Genomic DNA, 27,745 nt, shown 5'->3' on the forward strand with positions numbered 1-27,745 from the left:
CAACAGATATTTAGCCACTTAAACTTGAAGATACAGACAAACAGATGCAAAGTGTCCGCAAAGGAAAATAACAAAATACAGAAACTCATTACAAAGCTCCCTAGAGATGACCAATACTGTGCAACCATAATCTGTGCATTAGGAACCTGCACACCACTACAGTGATCGGCCATCGGTGTCCCGTTCATCTTCTCAGAGATTGTTATATTATAAAAACTCTCATTCATTCTAGTGGACCTACGATACGCATGCTGTGCAATTGTAGCAAACTTCCTCTTTAAGGGTAAACTCCAAGTAAATTTTATAAAAAAAGAGTTGAGGTTCCTTGTTCCTGAAGTTTACTTACTGCTACTCACCAGTCTTGGCTCCAACGTTGACGTTCCACTCATCACCTGCTCCATCGGTTCTTCTGTACATCTGCATACCATGGTAATTCTGCACTCTCTCTGAAGTCATGTTCTCAGGCCTTATAGGCTGGCTCAGGCGGCAAATCAACACCAGAGTATTCAGGTAGTTGGCATGCTAGCCACGATCTTGGACTTCTACTATGCTCCATTAACCTTACTTGCAAATATTCCTTCTGAAATATCCAGCTCTGGTAAATCACTACAAATCAGTCTGTTTGCATACCCAGCTCTACTGTACCGTAAGGCTCTGCTGCATCACAATTTGCTACATGTGAGCCTTCTGACATACCCAGCTCCGTTTTGCCACTGCAGCATCACTGTTTGTGAATCTTCTGACATACCCAGCTCAGTTGCATCACTGGTCTCTGCTATATCTCTGCAAGCGGGTCTCCTGATATACCCAGTCCTGCTGCTGGCTTTGCTGTATAACTGCTGTCAGTCTCCCGACATACCCAGCTCTGCTACATGGAAGAGATTACTCTACTGTTCCTTCATTTCAACTCTATTTCATTGCTCTCTATTCACTGTGTCTTCAGCCTTCCTGTGGTCTACTACCATACTCATACGGTTCCTGTCAGCTTAGGGTACATAGGGCTTTGAGATTCCACGTCACCAGGTCAGACTCAACACTTGCTATAGTGAAGTTCTGCGCAGTGCACCATGTATGTTCATGAAGGATTCATGGTTGATACCCAGCTTCACTTATATGCAGTTAATTATTAGAGATGTGATGGAAGATTTAACTGCAAGGCAGATACCTCTGATCTGTGACACCAGAAGCGTCACTATGGCTCTTCTAGGATCTTTCACACAAATGTCGCGGTTTAGAAGTCCATTAGCTCTAGGATGTTGTAAGAGGCATCATTTGGCCATTGAACAGATCATCTGCAGATTACACTAAGATTTCTCTGCTTGGCACTATACCATAAAGTATAAGGCAGGGATTACCACACTGACTGTGTGAATACAGACATGGAGAAGTAGCGCCTCATGTCGGAATGGTTACACTCCAGACTATACGCATCAGTTAACTTAATGTTAGGTAAAACAGTAAGACAAATTGCTAGATATGGAAAAATAAAGTATAATGATCGTTATCTGAGGATCAGTGTTTTAAAGATTCATAAAAATAATGCCTTATAGTGGTGGTTGTGGCCTCAGAACAATGCAGCCCGTGGATATGGACATGTACATGGGGATCCCCAGGCAGCCAGACGAGAGCTGCTGCAGGGACAATCACTGGATTTGTACAGTTTTGCAGCAATATATTTATCTTGTACTTTTTACATGAAACAGTCAAACTGCACCACAAGTGAAGTCAGTGAAAAAGTATGTGCAATCATGGCTGTATGGGTCATGTACAGGTTTCACTTCCCATCTAAGTCCATGTACTTTACCAACTAATGTGGCTGCACCCTCCACAGTTAATCACAGCAGTTTCAGCCACTTTTTACTAGACCAAGTAGCGCCTCCCACCAAGCACTAAACCCCCCCCTCCTATCCAAAAGTAATAACGGTGCAGCCCTTCCTCCAGTACTGTCAGCAGAGCGGTTTCTTCTTACCCAGTACTTACAGCAGCGCCTCCCCCATAATGACAGCGGTCCCTTCCCCACGAGACAAGCGATGTCTTGTCCTTATTCTCAGTAGTCACAGCGGTGTCTTCTCTTTCCAGAAGTTATGACAGATATACTGTCCACCTACCATAGTTTCTCCAGTTTGTCACAGCAGTCCCTTCCCAATAGCAGTGATCTACAGCGGATCTAAAAAGTCTACACATCTGTGTTAAAATGCCAGGTTTTTGTGAAGTAAAAAAAAATAAATCATACCAAGAAGAATCATTAAGAACTTTTTCTGCCTTTAATGTCACCTATGATCTGTACTGCTCAATTGAAAAACAAACGGAAATCTTTTCGGGTGGAAAAAGAAAAATAAAGACCTAAAATAATGTGGCTGCACACCCTTGAAAGTGATATTTTGCTGAAGTACACTCTGAATTTAGGACAGCCTTCAGTCTTTTTGGGTCTGAGTCTATCAACATGGCACATCTAGAACTGGTAATCTCTGCCCACTCTTCCTTGCAGTAGCGCCAAATCTGTCAGACTGCGAGGGCATCTCCTGTGTACAGCGCCCTCTCCAGGTCAACGCACACATATCAATCTGAGTCAAGTCCAGGCTGAGCCATCTCAAAAATGTGATCTTCTGACAAAACCATTCTTTTGTTGATTTGGAGATATGCTTGGGGTCGTTGTTGTGCAGAAAGGCACAAGCTGCATTTTGCCGCTCCCTGGTGTGAGATTCGGCAATTCTCATACCCAGCTGCCATTTACCTGGATGTAAATGTTTATTTAAGATACTGCCTGCGTCTCATTAGTACTGTGGTTCCTGTATGGTCCACAGTCTTATGATGACTTAAAAACAACTCCCAATATCTCCAATATTCAGGACATACTGAGAGTTGCAGGTTCATGTAATGCAAATGTATATATGGCTGACCTAACATTAGAATTGATTGATGTGCTAAGTTTGGTGCTATATTCATGTACTGTTGGTGGTTCTGGTGGTGTATTTCTGTAGTGTTGGTGGTTCCAATGCTGCATTTCTGCACTGTTGGTGATTCTGGCGCTGTATTCATGTACTGTTATTGGTTCTGAACCTGTATGCATGTAACAATCCATAACTTGTAAAAAATGTAAAAAAAAAAAAAAGATACATAAATGTTAATAAAGTATTGTGCAGTCTGACAAGTTAATGGTTACTACATCCACATTTTTGTTAGAACTAGCTTCTCTTCCTCCTGTTTCTCTCAGTGAAGTAGGGTCTGTAGCATTTCACTTAACATTGAAAGAATCAAGATTAAGAGCTCGTTGGCACATGACAGTCTATGCAAGTCGCATATAAGTGGTCACATAATGACTACTCAAACTGCATAGTTGTGTATAGGAGGAGGTGTCAAACTGAATTTTTTTTGCCATGGGTGCAGAAAAACTCAAGTTCGCCTTGAGTGATAGTTGGAACTGTTCATAATTCCCTCCACCTCCACACAGTTGCAAAGGATAATGCTGACTCCCAATAGGTTTCACGGGGGGGGTGCTATGACGTTCTTTTGGTGATGCATAGTGTTTGCCAAACAAATCAGAATTATGGGCAAAAAACACGGTTTCCCATTTGCTTGTGGCAGATTTGATGTGGGATTTGGCAAAACATAGCTGGGCTTGGATCTTTTTGTTTTCAAGAAAAGGTTTTCATCTTGCCACCATACTGCACAGGCCATACTAAGAATATGGAAAATTATTGTAACATGCAGTACACAAGCAGTACTTGCCAGAAAAGTAATGCAGCTCTTTTAATGTTGCTATAGGCCTCTTGGCAGCCTTTCAGACCAATTTTCCTCTTGTCATCTATATTTACGCGACATCCAGTTCTAGGTAATGTAACTGTTGTGTCAAATATAAGCCACTTCTTGATGACAGTCTTCAGCGTTCCATGGTATATCTAATGCCTTGGAAAAATATCCGTACTCACCTCCTGGCATAACCTTCAACAATGGATCCCTTTGCTGTGTTGTTAGCCATTTACAGACTATGGCTTTTGCTGTGTAATGCAACTAAGAAAATGTCAGGAAAATCTTACTAACGCAGCTAGGCTACGTGGAGTTACTTTAAATAATGGCAGCTGTGTACTGACTATTTTACACGAGTATAAGGCCGGAGTCACACTGCAGCGAGATACGGCCGAGTCTCGCAGGTTAAAAAAAAGCTCTGGCACCGGCACTATGGAGCGGAGCGTGCAGCTCCACGTATTGCTATGCGGCCACATCCCCCTCTCTGGAGTGCCGGTGCCAGAGCTCGGTTTTAATCTGCGAGACTCGGCCGTATCTCGCTGTGTGTGATCCCGGCCTAAATGTGGGTGGCTAATTCTGAACACAACCACATTCCCAAATATAAGAGGGAGTTCACACTTATTACATCACATTAATTTAGATTTCTTATTTTTACTTTCTCTTTCAAAATTATTTCAGTTTGTTTCTCAATGGATTTGTACAGATTACATTACAGGTGGAATAAGTTCTGAGATTATTCTTCTTGGTTCGATTTTTTTTTCACATGACGAAAACCTGACGTTTTAATAGGGGTGTGTAGACTTTATATATCCACTAAATATATTTGCTAAAGATAGCGCTAACCCATATAGCCACCATACGCCTGCTGTTGTCAGTGACAGATTAATGGGATATGTGAAGTGTCAGTTTTACACGATGGCATGATGTGGGCAATAATGTGAATCAGTGCACTTGCCGAGAGTCTGTACACCCTCGTATACTTGCAGACTCATTCACATCAAGATACACAGTTCATTTTATTAGTGATGAACTATTAATCCATGGCCAGATAGGCGTGTTTCACATCAGCTTTTGTTTATTCTAAAGTCCGTTCAATAATAATCCTGTTAGGACATCCGAAAATCTCACCTGAGCTGGAATCCTGATGTTTTTCTCTGCTTCTTCGTTTCTTTTTTCCCTATGAAAAGATAAAATATTAGTAAACTAGACACCCCACTAAGGAAAGAGCCGCACCTAGCAGCATTTGTTCTGCTGAAAGCCACATCAACATACTAAGTGACCACAACAGGCATTTTCCTACAGCTCGTGTATGTTGTTGTGGTTATTTTTTTACAAATACAATTGCTGTTTACCTGCAAAAATGGCATAAACTACAACATTTGTCGACCACAATGATTCATAATAAAAGATGCAATGGTGATAACATCGGATAACGCCTAGGTACCCAAGCTAAACGTCTGCAGAAAATACAAGTTGGAACTCCAGATATTTATAAAGAAAAGAATGCAACGCAACGTACAGGAGTTGTCCAGCAGAACAAATTATTATCTATCCTATGACTTGTTGATCAGCGGGTGTCCCACGGCTGGCAGATTTTATCCCAGTTACTAAAATGGCGCAGCTGGCGGACACCTGATCGCTGCACCATTCATTCTCTATTGGGTTGCCGGAAAAAGTCAAGAGCAGCACTTGGCAGTCCCATAGGGAATGAATGAAGCAGCCATAAGGCACACTCCATTCTGGAGGGGATAGATGTTCCCCATTCTGCCGATAAGTGCGGGGTCGATAAATTATGGATAGGTGATAGGATAGGTTATAACTTGTTCTTGTTGGACAACCTCTTTAATGGCAACTGAGAAAAAAGGTTTACACAGCACTGTGTGCTACAAGCAGTCATGGCTTCCTAAATATAGTTAAAAAAAGGTTGAAAAAAATAAATAAACCGGTTTAACAAGTTCAGAATTTCTCCATCAATTATACTAGTTTCCTTATAATCCTTCATATCTTTTGGTATGAGAAAAGCATCTAGCTCTTTTTGAAGTACTGATATAATATCAGCCATTCCAATACTACTACTACGGTATTCTAAGGTTTTACTACTCTAACTGTAAAGAACTCTTTTCTATACGGATGACTAAATTGCCTTCCTTGCACGTGTAAAGGGTAAACTGTGTGCCAGTTGTTTCTACCAACCACACAAACATGTAAATTAGATCACCATTGGGGAATCATTTTTCCAAGCTAAACAGATCCAATTTTTCTAACCTCTTATTATAATGCCGGATTGACATATCTGTGTACAACGGTCTAAGTACCGACCATAAAGCACGGTCCTGACCCAAACGTCACAGCCTCATAGGTGTCATGGTCTGAGTAGGGACTGCTTGTCTCATAATCTGAACTTGACAGCCTCATATATGCCCATGAGGCTGTCAAGTTTGTTTCAAGAGCTAAGCAAACAGTCCATGCATCACAGTCCCTACTCAGACCATGACACCTATGAGGCTATCAAGTTTGGTTCAGGAGCCCCGTGGATAGTCAGTGAATCATGGTCTGTATTTGGACCATGATACACGGATGAGTGAATGAGGCATAAAGGAGACCTTCAATCCCATTTACTAATTTAGTCATTCTAGGTCTCCTATATCTTTTTACATTAACTAAACTTGAATTCCATGTTAAAGAAGCACTCCTCCTCCTCCCATCAAAGTCTTTATCTTCTTAATATATTGCAGTCATCATACTATATAGCACTGCGTACTCACAATTGCTCATTTTCTCTTTCTACCCAGCTAATTCTTTTCTTCTCTGTGCTCTATAAAGAAATGGGAAGTCTCTTGTCCCTGCATTTATCATTCCCCTCTTCAATTCCTGACCCAGCTGCTCCCCCCTACTCTCTGACAGGGACTTTTGCAGTGACTGATGACTCATACATGGAAAATTGACCTCCTGTATCTACATAGAGCTTAGAAGGAATCAGCTAGTCTGTTTTTATCAAGTGATGTCATAGACCTAATGGAACATGATGCTATATAACATGATTACATTACATTAAGGGGATAAAAACTAATGGGAGGAGGTGGAGGAGTGCTTCTATAAAAATGCAGTCTGATAAATGATTTGTAGAGAGGTAAATCACATGATTTTCTCTCTTTTTTCATACACTCTAAACATCTTATTTGCTTTTGCAGTAGCTGCCTGACATGGAGAATACTCAAGTCCTTCTTCTCTTCTGTAGTCCCTACCAGATTTCCATTCAATGTATATGCAGCAATATGATTACTATGGCCTTGGAACATTACTCTATATTTATCAACACTAAGCTTCATCCATTATGTTGTTGGCAATGTTACCAGCTTATCAAGGTCTTTTCGTAATACTACAAAACCAACCTGAGTTTTAAAGCGGATCTGTCACCAGAATTCACAGCACAAACTGTGCACGATATTAAATAGATCTCTTAGGTCTAACTATTCAGGTCTTTTTTACCTTGAAAAGACATGTCATACAGGCTATATAATCCTTTATGAAAGCTTAATTCAATCACTGTACATTTAGAATAATGCAAACAGTTTGTATCGTTAAGTGTGAAGACAAAACTGCTTCAAGTATCTAAAAGTTCTGAGAGAAGCGGGCAATTCATGGGTCAATGCTCAGCCACATTAGAACAAAAATTAACAAAATAAATGAATATTGTTAAACATCAGACATGCATAGATATTGTACAAAATATGAACATAATTTTTTTTATGACTGACTTGTTACAATATCGAAATTAGACATTCATTAGTAATAATCATTAATAATATCAATAGCAGAAATCAAAGGGGTATTCTCATATTAATAAATTAATTTAGTTAAATAGTATGAAAATGCAATCCGCTTGCTTTTTCTATCTGCTTTCATTCTCCTGCTGTGAGAGCTTTTATCTTACGTATTGAACAGCTGGTTTCCAAGGAGCTTGGATACTAGAGCCTGACTGCATTTGTGCAGTAGTTATTCTCCAGAAGAGGAGTTAACCCTTAAAATCATGGTCAATGGTCAGCTCTCAGCAGTACATTGATTTCTATACAGCATTTAGCTGCTCTTCTCCCTGTGAAATCCTGACCCAGCAGCTGTTATCAGTTCTGTAAAAATCACCAGCCCTCCTGGCACCCACCAATGGTAGTTCCCCAAGTTGTTCTCTTAACAGTTCTCATTTTCCTGAGTCACATGCTTGACTGAATGCACTGTTATCTCTATATGTAAATGTATTTATAACAGTGTAGACTGTCACTCAAGGAGGAGTGCCCACCCCCAAAGCAACCAAGAAACAAGGAGACTGCAGAGCTCTGAGCTGTTCCATAGACAACCTTAGAATAGCCTTTTAATTGTTCGGCTACTATAGATGCATTAAGACACATATCAACAGGTTAAACACAAATGACAGCCACTTCTGGCCAATATAATATAATGTAATAGATAAGAGAGGAATACATACTTCTTTACTTACATAGTTGTCCCGTGCAGACCAGCCAGGGTAGAGCTGCATATGGAGCTGCCTTTCTTTCCGGGCTAGTTCATAGTACTTTGCTTGTTCCTCTCTGGATAGTGCATGCCACTAGAAGAATAACACTAATTAGTAATTTGCAATGCCAAGTATAATAAATGACTAGAGTTAGGCTAAGACATCTTAAAGTGTCATTCCAGCGTTTAGTTTTATATTTTACAGCTGGAGTGGTGTCACTAATCTAAGTTTTCTGCCCCTAGTATTCTATTCACCAGCTGCCATCTCCATCTTCTATCGGTGCGGCTCTAGTCGGTCTTCTGCAGGTTGTGACCTCCAGATCGCTCCAGTGTTTGGGTGATCTGAAAGTCACTACTCAATGTAAGTCTATGAAAGAGATAACGAGGCTGTCATAGAATTACATAGAGAGCTAATCACAATTACCTCTGACCTACAGTCAGAAGATGGCTGCACAGGATCGGGGCAGTGCCTAGAAGAGCAGAAGACTGCAGCAGGCATGTATAGGACTAGGGGCAGGGAACTTAGATTACAGTGCTGCTCATTGTTCTTGGCACATTGCAGATATTGGAATATCTCCTGAAAAAATGAATCAAGTAAAACAGTTTTTTTTTTTATAGAGCACTCGTGTTAAATACAAAAGAGCAAATCATAAACAATAATTTAAAATAAAAACAATGGGAGGGAAATATAGAAAAAACTAAAGTTGCTGTGACACTGGTATTGGCACCCTTTACATTAAATTAGTATGGAAACACATTTTTACTTGCCTGTGCTAAATCACAAATGAGAATCTACTGTGATTAATGGTCAGTGCCCATGTGACATTAATTAGCCAATAAATGATGACTTCAGTGTTTTAAAAAGTCACATGGTAGGCCATGTGCCTTTGTCTCATCAGCACTGGTATTATAATACAATACTTCCAAAGGGTGTGAGGTCATCTCCAAAGACCTTGCTATCCCAGTTTCAACAGTGTGCAATATTGTTAAAAAGTTTGCCAAGCATGGACCTGTCAAGAACCTCCCTGGACATGTGGGAAAGAGAAAAATTGACAAGTGATGCCTTTAAAGGTTGATGCGAATGATGGAAAAAACACCACGTTAAACATCCAAAGACCTGAATGCCAACCTGGAAGAGTCTGTGATCATGGTTTCAACAAGTACCATATGCTGCAGCACACTAAACCAAGCAAAGCTTTATGGGCGAAACCATTGCTTTAGAAAAAACATAAAAAGGAACGACTAATCTTTGCCAAAGAGTACCTTGACAAACCAGAATCCTTCTGAGAAAATGTTCTGTGGACAGATGAAACAAAAATAGAGCTTTTGGCAGGACAAAGCAACAGATTACTTACAGATGAATGAAGCATATAAGGAAACTAACACCCTACCTACAGTTAAGCATGGTGGAGGATCCATAATGCTGTAGGGTTTCTTTGCTACTTCTGGTATTGGAGGCCTTGACCGTATCGCATCATCAATGCTAAAGGGTGTGTAACCAAGTATTAATAAGGGGTGCCTTTATTGCTGCACAAGTTGTTTATTCTGTTTCTTCTTTGAAATTGCAACATGTAAGTTGAAAAACAATGTTTTATTGTTGTAATTCTTTGAACCACTAATTAAAAAATCCTGAGGATATAACTTTGGTACATTTCCATTTATTTCTCAAGATATTGTGCAGTCTATGAAAAAAATGAAGGGGTGCCAATAACGACGAGCAGGACTCTATAGTGGCACCACTCTAGTGCTGATATAAAAACAACTGCTGGAGTGGTGCTTTAAGTCAGGTTTAGCAATGTTAGCTGAAGGGTGAATAAAGTGGATCTAAAATATACAAAAACAGACAATCATATCTTAATAGCTCAAGTTTAGGAATACAACATTGAGTGAAGTTACAGGACTATGAACTAAAGTCATGATGTCAACACTAAAGATGTCGACTACCAAAGCTTGGCAGCGCGTAGGCTCCAGATTGGCAAACATTCAGAAGGAATTACATTATCATATATACACACACTACAGGTTACTTATGTCATAGTGAGATATGTTAGCAGCCGATAACCTGCTTGTTGACAGTCTCCAGGTGACAACAGATAGCATTTCATGTAGCTCACTAAAAGATGAACGTTAGCAGCAATTATTAGTCGGTTTCCAAAACGAGGTGTCTTACAATTGTAGTCAACATCATTGGCGCCCTTGTTTGTTTATTATGGAAAGCCAATATCTTTGGAGATGAGTGGATATTACTGACTGTGCATCATGGGAATATTGGAACAGCATGTCTGATACATTCAATAAAACACTGCCGGCTCACCTTACATGCAGGCATTTATAAATGAACATACACAACATATCACAGGAATATCATCCCCTAATATCTGGCCACACAAACTTTGGCAGAAGCAACAGCCTCCAGACATTTTTTGTAGCCATCTATGAACTTCTTTCCCCTGTCTGCTGGCAATTTGGTCCACTTTTCCACTTCAGTTTTGACTAGATCTTGTATATTTGCAGGATTCCTTTTCCAAACATCAGATTTCTGCTCTCTAAAGATTTTTGAATGGGTTGAGATCAGGACTCATTGCTGGCCAGTATAAACAGCCATTTTCCCCTCTGTGTGCTCTGGGTCATTATTAGTAATGAGCTAGTGTACTCATTGCTCAGGTTTTCCCCAGCACGCTCTGGTGGTCTCCGAGTATTTGTTAGTGTTCGGAGATTTAATTTTCATTGCGGCAGCTGAATGATTTACAGCTACTAGCCAGGCTGAGTACATATGGGGGTTGCCTGGTAGCTAGGGAATCCCCACATGTAATCAAGCTCGCTAGTAGCAGTAAAGCATTCAGCTTGGGCGATGAAAACTAAATCTCCAAGCAGCCATAAATTCTCGGAGACCACCCGAGCGTGCTCGGAAAACCCGAGCAATGAGTACACTCGCTCATCACTAGTCATTATGCTGCTGTGGAGCCCTAGTTTTCATATATTGGGGAGCAAAAGCCACTCTACAATGCTGTGATGACCTTATGATTTCATTGTTCTTGCAACCATTTAAAGAAAAAACACTCACAAAACCTTTCCATATTCCATGTATTCTCAAATTCTTCATTTCCATTAAAGGGAACCTGTCACCCCCAGCTAAGCCCACCGGCATCAGGGGCTTATCTACAGCATTCTGGAATGCTGTAGATAAGCCCCCGATGCAACCTGAAAGATGAGAAAAAGAGGTTAGATTTATACTCACCTGGGAGGGCGGTCTGGTCCGTTGGGTGTCGCGGTCCGGTCCTGGGCCTCCCATCTTTTTACGATGACGACCTCTTCTTGTCTTCATGCTGCGGCTCCGACGCAGGCATACTGTGTCTGCCCTGTTGAGGGCAGAGCAAAGTACTACAGTGTGCAGGCGCCGGGGCCTCTCTGACCTTTCCCGGCGCCTGCGCACTGCAGTACTTTGCTCTGCCCTCAACAGCGCAGACAAAGTACGCCTGCGCCGGAGCCGCAGCGTGAAGACAAGAAGAGGTAGTCATCGTAAGAAGATGGGAGGCCCAGGACCAGACCGTGACACCCATCGGATCAGACCACAGCGGGACCACCCCTGGGTGAGTATAATCTAACTTCTTTTTCTCATCTTTCAGGATACATCGGGGGCTTATCTGCAGCATTCCAGAATGCTGTAGATAAGCTCCTGATGCCGGTGGGCTTAGCTCACCTTCGATTTTGGGGGTGACAGGTTCCCTTTAAATCAATGCATAAATCATTTGCAAGAGCAACGTTTTCTCCATTCTGTAAACTACATGAATCCTTCACCAGGTTTGAATTCCCGATATGTTAAATCCATTGTCATGGTTAATGTCCTGTTCTCTCAGGGTTAATTTTGCTGGCCTCCCTTTGGATCTGGGAGGGGTATTTATACCTGCTTCAGACTAGGATTCCCTGTCAGCTATACTTACGTCTTGCCTGAGTGCCTGACCCCTGGAGTGTGTGCTCGGTTTGAATTTGTGTTCCTTGCTCTCCGTGCGTTACTCTGCTCGTTTGTTCTTTTGGATTTCTGACCTCTGGCTTTTCTTCTGACAATCCCCTGTCTCTCCCCTTTGGTACTTCGTGATCTCCTGCTTCTGATCTTAGCTTTTTTTACTGTTCTCCTGTGTGTACTGTCTCCTCTGCACCCCGGCGTCTGGCTCTGCCCCCCAACCACCTCCCACTCTGTTACATGCTTCAAGTCCTGTTTGTTACCTGGTTAGTATCCTGGCGTTTTGCTCAGCTCCCTTGCTGCTGTGTGCAGCTCTCCCTGCAGCAGTATTACCCGGGAGCCATGACATCCATGAGGACTTGCGGAGACGTTGCACGTAGTGATGAGCAAGAGTGCTCGGTGCTCAGGTACGTACCCAGTATCTCGGGTGCTCGAGTGAAATGTTCGCGTCCCCCCGTCAGCATGTTTTGTGGCTGATACACATGGACAGCCACAAAACATGGGGACGCAAACATTTCACTAGAGCGCCCGCGATACTGGGTACATACCAGAGCACCCAATGCAAACTCGAGTAATGAGCACACTCGTTCATCACTAGTTGCATGTTGTAGGTGGAAGGAAATTGTTCTTGTAACACAGTCAAGGCCTTCAGTCCCAAAGGCAGCAAAGCAGCCCTACAAAATTATGGATCCATCATCATGTTTCAATGAAGGTAGGGTGCACTTTTTTTTTTTTTTTTATAGGTGTCATTTTGTTGTTTAGAAGCAGAATGCTAGCATTCATGGACAAAAAGCTGAAGTTTGGTTTCGGCTGTTCGTAAACATTTTCCCAGGATTTTGCTTTTGCCAATGTAAATTTTGGCAAAAGTTCAGACGCTCTTTTTTATGCCTTTCTTTGCCCATAGCTCACCGTTTTGTTTAGTGTGCACTGCATGGCAGGGGTTGAAACCATCGCTATAGATGCCTCCAGTTCAGCATGGAGCTCTTTAGATGTCATGTGTGGTTTGTTTGCAACATTCAAACCACCTTTTGTAGGGTCCCTTATGGCTTTCCCCTCTAGCCACAACAACCTGGAATGTCCGTGACTGCTCCTTGAGTAGCAAACGGCTTCATAACATTTTGAACTGTTGAAGTCAGGATGTCATGGTCTTGTACTCTTTAGACTGCTTGTGCTTGGTGATCAATTCTGGTCTGCTCCGCAACTTTTCATCTTTGCCATTGTGAAGAAACGTGGGGGAAAAATTGGCTTTACTAAGTATGAAATCCACTATTCAGTGGCTAAAGTCATGTGAGCACTGACAAGATGGGAAAAGTTGAAGGCCTCCATACACATTAGACCAAAGTAGGCCAAACCTGAAAGGCCATAAGTATGGGGGCCTCCTAGCTCTCCCCAATTAACGATGTCGGCCTAGAGAAGGATCCGGCACATCTGATTTCCAACAGCTGATCCGTTTGATCTGTGTGAGTAAAGGCACTGCCTTTTAACAGATCTTTCGTAGATCATACAGGTGTGGTCGGCCAAGAAAAGAGTTCCTGTGTATTAAGGACTCGGAAGAGATGCCAACAGGCCGATGGCCATTTAGTAATTTCGGGGAGCTTTAGTACAATTTCTAATTACTCATAGGTCAATCTAATTTTTTTTTAAACCAATCAAAGGGTGTAATTGTGCGCTGGCATTTTCTTTTTTGTACCTTTTTTTTCCTGCCAAGTGTTTATTTTGTTACTTTTGGGTCTTATGACTTCTGTATTAGCATACGAGTTTATATATACCCAAGCAGTTCCACTAAGCAGTTTATTTCAGGAGATCTATTACATAATATTGATGGCAACTGGTTGTGTGTCTGCACTAGCAGTCTGCAGTAATTATGTACTCCTGGTTGCTTGCTGCACATTATGATGAGGGTACGGCTCGCTAGCGACTTAGCAGGTTGTTGTACAATTTTTCAAAAGTATTAGTGATATAAATTTCTAATTCTCCAGAAGAAGTGATATAGTTCAAACCTGTCGGAATATAAACATTTTTTTTACGTTTTTTAGTATGCAGCACTGGAGCAGCGATTCTCATTCATATGTTCAATACAATATCCCAGGTATAAGACAAAGTAATTCCCCTGCAGACATCTAGCTATAGCACTGGCGTCGGCACTCACCCTTCTTCCTAGAATCTGATTGATGGCTGCGCTCTCTTTTAATGTGCACTCAGCAATAACCTTTGCACGCATCTCTTTCATATATAACATGAAAGCATTCAGTGGTTTCTTAATGGTCGGTTTCTTGGGTTCTCGCTCTCTTTTTGGTTCTGAGTGAGGTTTCCTATAATAAATAAGACATGAAATGATAAGGTAAAGTAGAATATTAACAGTACTTGAACTCTATTAGATGTCATTTTCATCAGTGCTTTCATATCTGTGCACCTCGCAGGCTCAGTGCTGTGGCCAGACAGTGTTTGTTGGTAGGAGGAGACATGGGGTGAGGTTCTTCAGAGAGTTCGAGCAGTTGTCATATTACTCCTCTACTCCGTACACTTGTTTAGGCAGTTTTGCTTCTATAAGTCAGTCTCCTGATAGAAAAGCAAACAGAGCACGCACTTCCGCTATATTTTACCGCAGTTTTAGACTATGAATGTAGCCCCAGATTAAGATGCCCTTCATGCAGCTTTGGGCCAAAGGAGTGCTGGCTCTCACTAAGTGGTTCTCCAACAATAGAAACAAAATTAAACATATGTCATTATAGTTATCAAGGTTGAAGGAAGACTGTAAGTCCATCTAGTTCAACCCATAGCCTAACCTAACATGCCCTAACATGTTGATCCAGAGGAAGGCAAAAAAAACCCATGTGGCAAAGAGTAACTCCACCATGGGGAAAAAAATTCCTTCCCGACTCCACATACGGCAATCAGACTAGTTCCCTGGATCAACGCCTTATCAAGGAATCTAGTATATATACCCTGTAACATTATACTTTTCCAGAAAGGTATCCAGTCCCCTCTTAAATTTAATTAATGAATCACTCATTACGACATCATACGGCAGAGATTCCATAGTCTCACTGCTCTTACAGTAAAGAATCCGCGTCTGTTATTATGCTTAAACCTTCTTTCCTCCAGACGTAGAGGATGCCCCCTTGTCCCTGTCTCAGGTCTATGATTAAAAAGATCATCAGAAAGGTCTTTGTACTGTCCCCTCATATATTTATACATTAAAATAAGATCACCCCTTAGTCTTCATTTTTCCAAACTAAATAGCCCCAAGTGTAATAACCTATCTTGGTATTGCAGACCCCCCAGTCCTCTAATAACCTTGGTCGCTCTTCTCTGCACCCGCTCCAGTTCAGCTATGTCTTTCTTATACACCGGAGACCAGAAATGTGCACAGTATTCTAAGTGTGGTCGAACTAGTGACTTGTAAAATTATGTTCTCCTCATGAGCATCTATGCCTCTTTTAATACATCCCATTATTTTATTTGCCTTTGTAGCAGCTGCCTGACACTGGCCACTGAATATGAGTTTGTCATCCACCCATATACCCAGGTCTTTTTCATTGACGGTTTTGCCCAGAGTTTTAGAATTAAGCACATAGTTATACATCTTATTACTTCTACCCAAGTGCATGACCTTACATTTATCCCCATTAAAGCTCATTTGCCATTTATCAGCCCCTAGCTTCTAGGTTACATAAATCATCCTGTAATATAAAATTGTCCTCCCCTGTATTGATTACCCTGCAGAGTTTAGTGTCATCTGCAAATATTGAAATTCTACTCTGAATGCCCCCTACAAGGTCATTAATAAATATGTTAAAAAGAAGAGGGCCCAATACTGACCCCTGTGGTACCCCACTGCTAACCGCAACCCAGTCCGAGTGTGCTCCATTAATAACCACCCTTTGTTTCCTATCCCTGAGCCAGCTCTCAACCCACTTACACATATTTTCCCCTATCCCCATTACTCTCATTTTATGTAACAACCTTTTGTGTGGCACCGTATCAAAAGCTTTGGAAAAGTCCATATACACTACGTCCACTGGGTTCCCTTGGTCCAGTCCGGAACTTACCTCTTCATAGAAGCTGATCAAATTAGTCTGACATGAACGGTCCCTAGTAAACCCGTGCTGATACTGGGTCATAAGGTTATTCCTCTTCAGATACTCCAGTATAGTATCCCTTAGAATGCCCTCCAGGATTTTACCCACAGTAGAGGGTAAGCTTACTGGCCTATAACTACCGAGTTCAGTTTTTGCCCCTTTTTTGAATATTGGCACCACATTTGCTATACGCCAGTCCTGTGGTACAGACCCTGTTATTATGGAGTCTTTAAAGATTAAAAATAATGGTCTATCAATGACTGTACTTAGTTCCTGCAGTACTCGGGGGTGTATCCCATCTGGGCCCGGAGATTTGTCAATTTTAGTTATTTTTAGACGCCGCTGTACTTCCTGCTGGGTTAAGCAGGTGACATTTAATGGGGAATTTTTATCACTAGTCATTTTGTCTGCCATGGGATTTTCTTTTGTAAATACTGATGAAAAAAAGTCATTTAGCATATTGGCCTTTTCCTCATCCTCATCCACCATTTCCCCCAGATTATTTTTAAGGGGGCCAACACTGTCATTTTTTTAGTTTCTTACTATTTATATAGTTAAAGAATATTTTGGGATTATTTTTACTCTCTCTGGCAATGGGTCTCTCTGTCTCAATCTTTGCTGCCTTGATTTGCTTTTTACAGAATTTATTTAATTTTCTGTATTTATTTAATGCCTCCTCACTACCTACTTCCTTTAATTCTCTAAATGCTTTCTTTTTGTCCCTTATTGCGCCCCTTACAGCTCTATTTAGCCATATTGGTTTCCTCCTATTTCTAGTATGTTTATTCCCATATGGTATATACTGTGCACAGGTCCTATCCAGGATGCTAATAAACGTCTCCCATTTTCTTTGTGTATTTTTGTGTCTCAGGATATCGTCCCAGTTAATTGCACCAAGATCCTCTCTCATCCGTTGGAAATTTGCCCTCCTGAAGTTTAGTGTCCTTGTCACCCCCCTACTACCCATCTTATTAAAGGTTACATGAAAACTTATTATTTTGTGATCACTATTCCCCAAGTGACCCCCAACCCTTATATTTGATATGCGGTCTGGCCTGTTGGTTAATATTAGGTCTAGCAGTGCCCCCCTCCTTGTTGGGTCCTGAACCAGTTGTGAAAGGTAATTGTCTCTCATAGTTGTCAAAAACCGATTACCTTTGCTGGAACTGCAGGTTTCTGTTCCCCAATCTATTTCAGGGTAGTTGAAGTCCCCCATAATAATGACTTCTCCTTGAGTCGCAGCTTCATCTATTTGCTTTACGAGGATATTCTCCATTGCTTCCATTATTTTTGGAGATTTATAACAAATCCCTATCAGTAATTTATTATTTTTTCCCCCTCCCCTTATCTCCACCCACAGGGACTCTACATTTTCATTAAATTCACCTATATTATCACGCAGGATGGGTTTTAAGAAAGATTTTACATACAGACACACCCCACCCCCTCGCTTATCTGTACGGTCATTTCTGAAAAGGCTATAACCCTGCAAGTTAACAGCCCAGTCATGGCTCTCATCCAGCCACGTCTCAGATATCCCCACCATGTCATAATTATGCTCCAACAACATTAGTTCTAATTCATCCATTTTGTTGGCGAGGCTTCTGGCATTAGTATACATGCACTTGATGTTACTCTCTGTACCTCTATTCTTTCTTAAATTACTAACTGTTCTAACCCCACCCCCCATGCCACCGCCACCCCCAACTTCCTTATTTGTGCCCAGGTCTCTATCTGCACTATCTTCCCCTCCTATAAAATGAATACCCTCCCCCCCAATCCCTAGTTTAAACACTCCTCCAACCTTCTAACCATTTTCTCCCCCAGCACAGCTGCCCCTTCCCCATTGAGGTGCAGCCCGTCCCTAGCGTAGAGCCTGTAGCCAACTGAGAAGTCGGCCCAGTTCTGCAGGAACCCAAACCCCTCCTTCCTACACCAATTCTTGAGCCACTTATTAACCTCCCTAATCTCCCGTTGCCTCTCTGGCGTGGCATGTGGTACAGGCAGTATTTCGGAAAATACCACGTTGGAGGTCCTTGCTTTCAGCTTGCAGCCTAATTCCCTGAAATCATCTTTAACCCCTTAAGCCCCGAGGGTGGTTTGCACGTTAATGACCGGGCCAATTTTTACAATTCTGACCACTGTCCCTTTATGAGGTTATAACTCTGGAACGCTTCAACGGATCTTGGCGATTCTGACATTGTTTTCTCGTGACATATTGTACTTCATGTTAGTGGTAAAATTTCTTCAATATAACTTGCGTTTATTTGTGAAAAAAACGAATATTTGGCGAAAATTTTGAAAATTTCGCAATTTTCCAACTTTGAATTTTTATGCCCTTAAATCACAGACATGTCACACAAAATACTTAATAAATAACATTTCCCACATGTCTACTTTACATCAGCACAATTTTGGAACCAAAATTTTTTTTTGTGACGGAGTTATAAGGGTTAAAAGTTGACCAGCAATTTCTCATTTTTACAACACCATTTTTTTTTAGGGACCACATCTCATTTGAAGTCATTTTGACGGGTCTATATGATAGAAAATACCCAAGTGTGACACCATTCTAAAAACTGCACCCCTCAAGGTACTCAAAACCACTTTCAAGAAGTTTATTAACCCTTCAGGTGTTTCACAGGAATTTTTGGAATGTTTAAATAAAAATGAACATTTAACTTTTTTTCACACAAAATTTATTTCAGCTCCAATTTGTTTTATTTTACCAAGGGTAACAGGAGAAAATAGACCCCAAAAGTTGTTGTACAATTTGTCCTGAGTACGCTGATACCCCATATGTGGGGGTAAACCACAGTTTGGGCGCATGGCAGAGCTTGGAAGCAAAGGAGCGCCATTTGACTTTTCAATGCAAAATTGACTGGAATTGAGATGGGACGCCATGTTGCATTTGGAGAGCCCCTGATGTGCCTAAACATTGAAACCCCCCACAAGTGACACCATTTTGGAAAGTAGACCCCCTAAGCAACTTATCTAGATGTGTGGTGAGCACTTTGACCCAACAAGTGCTTTACAGAAGTTTATAATGCAGAGCCGTAAAAATAAAAAATCATATTTTTTCACAAAAATTATCTTTTCACCCCCAATTTTTTATTTTCCCAAGGGTGAGAGAAGAAATTGGACCCCAAAAATTGTTGTGCAATTTGTCCTGAGTACGCTGATACCCCATATGTGGGTGTAAACCATTGTTTGGGCGCAGGGCAGAGCTCGGAAGGGAAGGAGCGCCATTTGACTTTTCAATGCAAAATTGACTGGAATTGAGATGGGACGCCATGTTGCGTTTGGAGAGCCCCTAATGTGCCTAAACATTGAAACCCCCCACGAGTGACACCATTTTGGAAAGTAGACCCCTTAAGGAACTTATCTAGATGTGTGTTGAGCACTTTGACCCAACAAGTGCTTCACAGAAGTTTATAATGCAGAGCCGTAAAAATAAAAAATCATATTTTTTCACAAAAATGATCTTTTCACCCCCATTTTTTTATTTCCCCAAGGGTAAGAGAAGAAATTAGACCACAAAAGTTGTTGTGCAATTTGTCCTGAGTACGACGATACCCCATATGTGGGTGTAAACCATTGTTTGGGCGCATAGCAGAGCTCAGAAGGGAAGAAGCGCTATTTTACTTTTCAATGCAAAATTGACTGGAATTAAGATGGGATGCCATGTTGTGTTTGGAGAGCCCCTGATGTGCCTAAACATTAAACCCCCCCACAAGTGACACCATTTTGGAAAGTAGACCCCCCAAGGAACTTATCTAGATGTGTTGTGAGAACTTTGAACCCCCAAGTGTTTCACTACAGTTTATAACGCAGAGCCGTGAAAATAATTTTTTTTTTTTTTTTTTCACAAAAATGAAATTTAGTCCCCAGTTTTGTATTTTCACAAGGGTATCAGGATAAATTGGACCCTAAAAGTTGTTGTCCAATTTGTCCTGAGTACGCTGATACCCCCTATGTGGGGGGGAACCACTGTTTGGGCGCATGACAGAGCTCGGAAAGGAAGGAGCGCCATTTGGAATGCAGACTTAAATGGATTGGTCTGCAGGCGTCACGTTGCATTTGCAGAGCCCCTGATGTACCCAAATAGTACAAACCCCCCACAAGTGACCCCATATTGGAAACTAGACCTCCCAAGGAACTTATCTAGATGTGTTGTGAGAACTTTGAACCCCCAAGTGTTTCACTACAGTTTACAACGCAGAGCCGTGAAAATAAAACATTTTTTTTCCCACAAAAATGATTTTTAGCCCCCCAAATTTTTATTTTCCCAAGGATAACAAGAGAACTTGGACCCCAGAAGTTGTTGTTCAATTTGTCCCTAGTACGCTGATACCCCATATGTTGGGGTAAACCCCTTTTTGGACGCACGGGAGAGCTCGGAAGGGAAGGAGCACTGCTTTACTTTTTCAACGCAGAATTGGCTGGAATTGAGATTGGACGCCATGTCGCGTTTGGAGAGCCCCTGATGTGCCTGAACAGTGGAAACTCCCCAATTCTACCTGAAACCCTACCCCTAACCGTTTACTGAACATTTTCTGACAGTCATAAGTGCCACGTATATAAGTGCCACGTATATAAGTGCCACGTATATAAGTGCCACGTATATAAGTGCCACGTATATAAGTGCCACGTATATAAGTGCCACGTATATAAGTGCCACGTATATAAGTGCCACGTATTTAAGTGCCACATATTTAAGTGCCACAATATTTCAGTGCCACGTATTTCAGTGCCACGTATTTCAGGCACTGAAAAATACGTGGCACGTAAATACGTGGCACGTAAATACGTGGCACGTAAATACGTGGCACGTAAATACGTGGCACTTAAATACGTGGCACTTAAATACGTGGCACTTAAATACGTGGCACTTAAATACGTGGCACTTAAATACGTGGCACTTAAATACGTGGCACTTAAATACGTGGCACTTAAATACGTGGCACTTAAATACGTGGCCACTGAAATATCGTGGCACTTAAATACGTGGCACTTAAATACGTGGCACTTAAATACGTGGCACTTAAATACGTGGCACTTAAATACGTGGCACTTAAATACGTGGCACTTAAATACGTGGCACTTAAATACGTGGCACTTAAATACGTGGCCACTGAAATATCGTGGCACTTATATACGTATATACGTATATAAACGTATATTTCAGTGCCACGTATTTCAGTGCCACGTATTTCAGGTTAGGGGTAGGGTTAGGGTTTTTTGTTTTTTCCTTGTTTTCTTGTGTTTTTCTATAAAAACGCATGCGTTTTACCGCGTTTACATGCATTTTTTCACACATGCGGTTTTTTAAAAAAACGCATGCAGATAAAAACGCAAGTGTGAAACCAGACTAAAAGACGCTTTTTATAGCAAAAAAGTTTTTGCGTCTCCACATTTTGAGACCTATAATTTTTCCACATTTTGGTCCACAGAGTCATGTGAGGTCTTGTTTTTTGCGGGACGAGTTGACGTTTTTATTGGTAACATTTTCGGACACGTGACCATTTTTTATCACTTTTTATTCCGATTTTTGTGAGGCAGAATAACCAAAAACCAGCTATTCATGAATTTCTTTTGAGAGAGGCGTTTATACCGTTCTGCGCTTGGTAAAATTGATAAAGCAGTTTTATTCGTCGGGTCAGTACGATTACAGCGATACCTCATTTATATCATTTTTTAATGTTTTGACGCTTTTATACGATAAAAACTATTTTATAGAAAAAATAATTATTTTGGCATCGCTTTATTCTGAGGACTATAACTTTTTAATTTTTTTGCTGATGATGCTGTATGGCGGCTCGTTTTTTGCGGGACAAGATGACGTTTTCAGCGGTAACATGGTTATTTATATCCGTCTTTTTGATCGCGTGTTATTCCACTTTTTGTTCGGCGGTATGGTAATAAAGCGTTGTTTTTTGCCTCGTTTTTTTTTTTTTTTTTTTCTTACGGTGTTTACTGAAGGGGTTAACTAGTGGGCCAGTTTTATAGGTTGGGTCGTTACGGACGCGGCGATACTAAATATGTGTACTTTTATTGTTTTTGTTTGTTTTTTTTAGATAAAGAAATGTATTTATGGGAATAATATTTTTTTTTTAATTATTATTTATTTAGGAATTATTATTATTATTTTTTTTTTTACACATGTGAAAATTTTTTTTTTAACTTTTTTACTTTGTCCCAGGGGGGGGACATCACAGATCGCAGATCTGATAGTGTGCACAGCACTCTATCAGATCCGCGATCATACTTTCATCGGAGCAGGCTGCAGCTTTCATCTGCAGCCTGCTCCGACCCGGAAGTGCTCCCTGCAGGACCCGGATACAGCCCCTCGGCCATTTTGGATCCGGGGCCTGCAGGGAGAAGACGTTCGGTACGAGGTGAGTACATCACCTTGTACCGATCGTCTCAGGGAAGCCCGCAGGGAGCCCCCTCCCTGCGCGATGCTTCCCTGTACCGCCGGTACACCGCGATCATGTTTGATCGCGGTGTGCCGGGGGTTAATGTGCCGGGGGCGGTCCGTGACCGCTCCTGGCACATAGTGCCGGATGTCAGCTGCGATATGCAGCCGACACCCGGCCGCGATCGGCCGCGCTCCCCCCGTGAGCGCGGCCGATCGCGTATGACGTACTATACCGTCACCGGGAATTAAGGCCCACCCCACCTCGACGGTATAGTACGTCATATGGGATTAAGGGGTTAAGGACCTTCCACCTACCTCTAACTTTGTCATTTGTGCCAATGTGCACCATGACCGCTGGGTCCTCACCAGCCCCTCCCAGTAATCTGTCCACCCGATCAGCGATGTGTCGGACTCGAGCGCCAGGTAGGCAGCACACCGTCCGACGATCCCTGTCTTTGTGACAGATTGCCCTATCTGTTCCCCTAATAATTGAATCCCCCACTACCAGCACCTGTCTGGCCTGCCCTGCTCTCCTATTTCCCTCCTTACTGGAGCAGTCACTCCTCTGGCTTTCAGAGAACATGCCTGGCTGCAGCAGTGCTACCCCTGTACTGGCACCCCCCTCATCTGCCAACTTAGCAAACTTATTGGGGTGTGCCAGATCAGGACTAGCCTCCCTGGCACTCTTCCCTCTACCCCGCCTTCTATCTGTCACCCAGCTAACTGCCACACTGTCCTGCAGGTCCATCCTACCATCCCCCTCCTCATCTATCCCATTGAGCGTCTGCTCTGTGAGCAGAAGACTCCTCTCCATATTGTCTATGGATCTCAGTGTTGCCAGCTGCACATTTAGATCCAGTATCTGGGTTTCCAAATGCACAATGTGCTCACATCTCGCACAGCAGTATGCACCCTCGACCAGCTGGTCAAGGACTGCATACATGTGGCAAGATGTGCACTGGATGGCATTAACAATAGTGGAGCACATTTCCTAATGGGGATTGCACCAGACAGAAACGTTAAATAAAAAATAAATACAAGTATTAATTAAAAACAGACAGCAATTCCTCCCTTGGAAACTCCCTGATTCCAAAGTCACTGAATCACAAGTCACACTTACCGCCGTTCACACTCACGCTCAGGTCACACTCAGCTCGCTCACACTCGCTGTGCTGAAGATTTATAGATTTTTTTTTTTTCTCTCTATCTCCCCTCAACAGCAATCCACCTTGCTGTTCAGATGCACTTCCAAAAAGGACTTGAGCCTCAAACAGCTGCCCCTTATATCCCCTTAATTATGAGCCCCCACCCTAAGTTAACTCCTTATGAATATAGCTACTCCCAATTCAGCAACTCACACAAATTCACACAGGTATTTGTTAAAGGCCTTCCAAATACCTCCTCACTGAATCACAAGTCACACACTTACCGCCGTTCACACTTACCCTCAGGTCACACTCAGCTCGCTCACACTCGCTGTGCTGAAGATTTATAGATTTTTTTTTTCTCTCTATCTCCCCTCAACAGCAATCCACCTTGCTGCTCAGATGCACTTCCAAAAAAGTGCAAAATAAATATCTTTAATAAGAAAGTTAAGCTTGTTTTTTTTCCTAGTAAATTCATTCTCATTACATGGCATAAACCTGTCAAGTGTTTATAGGACAGTTCTCATGTGCACTATGCAGGAAGGGGCCCAGTTACTTTAGTGCCCTGAGCAGAGAAGTCATGCACCCATGTTCCCCTCCTCACACATGTGTAAAATGTGCTCTGCAGGACATCTGCAGTATCCGCCAGAACTCCCTATGCTTACATAAAATAGTTCTATAGGGCCTTATATACCTAAACAAAGCCTTTTGGCCACTGTCGGGCTGGTATTCGTACAATGTGGTAGGACTAGATGTACAGTAATGTGGACATAAATTTACATTCTTCAGTCAAATCACATATTACCTCATTGACAGCACAATTACCACAACACATTGAGAATTGATCGGGTCGCTGGTACCTAATTTATGTTATCATCTATAAACTCCATTAATTCTCCCTGGGACAGGTAAAATTAGTGGATAGTTGTATTGAATTTTTTTTTAGGGACATTCGAGAGAATTTGAATTCAACACAGGTTTAGTTTATCCTTTAGTTATTTAGGAGATCATGAAAATAAAAACAAACAGTTGATCATTACGTTACGACATGACTGTCAATCTGGAAAATTGAGGTATCCTCAAGTGCAGTTGTAAGGAGACAGCAGGCAGTAACAAAACGTAGTCAGAGCAAGGGTTATCAGGAGATTTAATTCTACAGTGGATACTCCACGCAGGGAGAAGTAGTGGGAAATTTTCTGAATACAAATTACTGTAACTTGGAACACAGTAGTAAAACAAGTAACTGAGACAATACTTTCAGAGGAAATAGACTTATCAATCCGATGCAGTCCTCAGTGTATTCCCTGGGTGCAAACGGTGGCGCCAAGGCAATGGCACGGTGGAAATTCGGCGTTGTCCTGGAGAGGATGGCATCTTGGGTCCGGTCGTGGGCGATGTTTCCTTGAGGTCCTGATGCCGGCTTTGGGGCAGAACGGAGAAGGAATACACAAGGCAATGTCTCTGTCCTGCACGGCGGTTTCCCCTATGTGGGGTCTGTTTAGAAGCTTAACAGGATAAAGTTCACAATGGGTGGTACGACTCTCCGGTCTGAGTGGGCGCGAGGCTATGTCCCATACATGGGCCCTTTGTCTCACAGTCAGTGGTGTCAGCGATATCGGTACAAGGCTCTGACGACAGTCTCTGTTTATTGCCCTCTGGCCTTCAAGTCTTAGGCCTGCTGTCTCACGATACTCTGCGTTAGGAGCACCAACACTGACCACTTGTGCACTGCACGTACCCGCCATAACTGTCAGATTACTCACACGCTTAAATTCCCTCAGCTTAGACACACCCCCTTTTCTCAACTGCCGGGAATGGTCCAGGGCCTTAAGCTTTCCCCCCTGCAACATAGGTGACAGCCCCAACGGTCCTGGACCCATCACAGAGGAAGCACGCCTAGCTGGGTTCTTCTCCTTACATAGTCATGAAAGCATCAATCGCTTTGATGAAAGTGGCTCTCATGAGTACTGTCACAGGTAAGGAAGACCAAGACTTACCTCATCTGCAGAGGATAAGTTCATCAAAGTTACCAACCTCAGAAAATGCAAATTTACAGTACCTCATCTAACAAAAGTCATAAATGATGCACAGACCTCAAGCAGCAGACACATCTCTACATCAACTGTCCAGAGGAGATGACAAGAAGCAGGCCTTTATGGTTAAATTGCTGCAAAGAAGCCAATACTAAGGACTGTAAACAAAAAGTGACTTGTTTGGACCAAGCAACACAAGGACAGGACAGTAGATCAGTGGAAATCTGTGGTCCGATGAGACAAAATTTGAGACTTTTGGTACCAACCACCATGTCTTTGTGAGACAAAGAAAAGGAGAGAGGATGGTTTCTACATATTCATCTGAAGAAAAGGGGGGGTACTTTACGGAATCTATGGTTTAACACATATTCTGGTTTGTTTCATGTGTTTCTTTACTTTTTAGAACCTAAACCTAAAATTATGACATGTTAAATTCCTTCCTGTGAAATAATACTCATTGCCCTATAGCAGTACATTCTGTTTAAGGTGGAGGGTGTTGTTGGCGAGTCAAACTGAGGTGCTCAGGGACCATCAGTAAAACTCACTTTAGGACCCATCCTATAACTATAGGCAAATAGTACCGGTTCATTTTAAGCACTTAAGTATACATGCATTATGGCAAACCAAAGCATTTCGTGCACTGCACTCAGGGTGCCATACTTTAGAGGAGTTCTCACTTTAAGGACCTTTAGGGAATGTTCCGCACCTTCTTTAGATAAGAGGTAAGAAACAGCCACGTCACCTTCAGCGTTTGTCTATTTGCTCTATTAGGGTATATGTGAATTATAGAGGGGATTCCTACACTCAAGTTTTCCCTACATGAGCCACAACATATTCTAGCAATTGTCTGTGGAGAGAAATATTCTATTTTGTGTTCTCCTTCACCTCATTAGATCAGCCCTTAGTTTTCTATTTTCCCATTGATGTAACTCTATAAGGACTCGTATTTATTAAAGCATTCGTAATTTTAACTTTTTTTAAATGAATGCATGCATAAAACAAAAATGTAACCATTCCCCGTGCTGAATAGATGCAAATTTACTTGTACAGGTCCTTATTATTAGTAGACATTATTTTAACATTTATATTAATTTTTTGCAATAAATATAAAAACCTGTATATTGGTCTATACTTTTTGTTAGATTACTTGAATTAAACTTTCTTTAGTCTTTTTTCATCACCCTCAAAAATATCTTCACAGCCAGTATTGGTTTATTGCTGGGGAATCCAATCACTTTCTGATCAATGGTAGCGACCACCCAACTTGTGACGTGACCACAGAGCTGGCTTATAGTCCATGAGCCGGGCCAGATATCGGTACCACCCGGAGTGACTAATTTTCTTTGGTATTTTTAGGTAGATGCATGTCTGTAGTTTATTTTTTGATATGATAGCCCTTACATATACGTAGCTTATTAACCCCTTCAGCCCTAGGCCTATTTGTACCCAAGTGCCTAAGCCAATCTGACCTGTGCCACTTCATGGGCTAATAACTTTGGAACGCTTTCACCTATCCAAGCCATTCTGAGATTGTTTTCTCGTGACATATTGTACTTCACGTCAGTGCTAAATGGGAGTCAATATATTTTACCTTTCTATATAAAAAAATGCTAAATATTCGGAAATTTTGGAAAAATCGGCAATTTTTTAACTTTGAAATTCTCTGCTTTTTACAAAAATACTGATACCCCCCATAATAGTTATTAATTTACACTCCCCACATGTTTACTTCATATTGGCATCATTTTGAAAATGAAACCTTATTGTTTTACGACGTAATAGGGCTTATAGTTTTATGCGCAATTTTTCACATTTACAGCAAAACCCACTTTTCAAAGGACCAAGTCACT

General features: G+C 41.7%; 1 protein-coding gene across 18 annotated transcripts in view; it reads right to left on the reverse strand.

Moving 5' to 3' along the window:
* The window catches only part of TCF7 (transcription factor 7), a 207,884-nt gene that overhangs the window by 23,739 nt on the left and 156,400 nt on the right, over positions 1-27,745 (reverse strand). For 10 of the 18 annotated variants that reach the window (XR_013215869.1, XR_013215868.1, XM_077266064.1 and 7 more), the window contains 3 exons: positions 14,364-14,526; positions 8,228-8,347; positions 4,876-4,924 (listed from right to left, as the gene is read on the reverse strand). Coding sequence is in view for 15 of the 18 variants with exons in the window: in XM_077266064.1 (XP_077122179.1) it covers positions 4,876-4,924; positions 8,228-8,347; positions 14,364-14,526 (332 nt within the window). In the remaining 3 variants the exon portion in view is untranslated. The remainder of the gene's footprint in view (positions 1-4,875; positions 4,925-8,227; positions 8,348-14,363; positions 14,527-27,745) is intronic. The other 8 variants (XR_013215870.1, XM_077266059.1, XM_077266071.1 and 5 more) reach the window with 1 other exon arrangement.

The sequence above is a fragment of the Ranitomeya variabilis genome, chromosome 5 (assembly GCF_051348905.1).
Source record: "Ranitomeya variabilis isolate aRanVar5 chromosome 5, aRanVar5.hap1, whole genome shotgun sequence".
Classification (NCBI taxonomy): Eukaryota; Metazoa; Chordata; class Amphibia; order Anura; family Dendrobatidae; genus Ranitomeya; species Ranitomeya variabilis.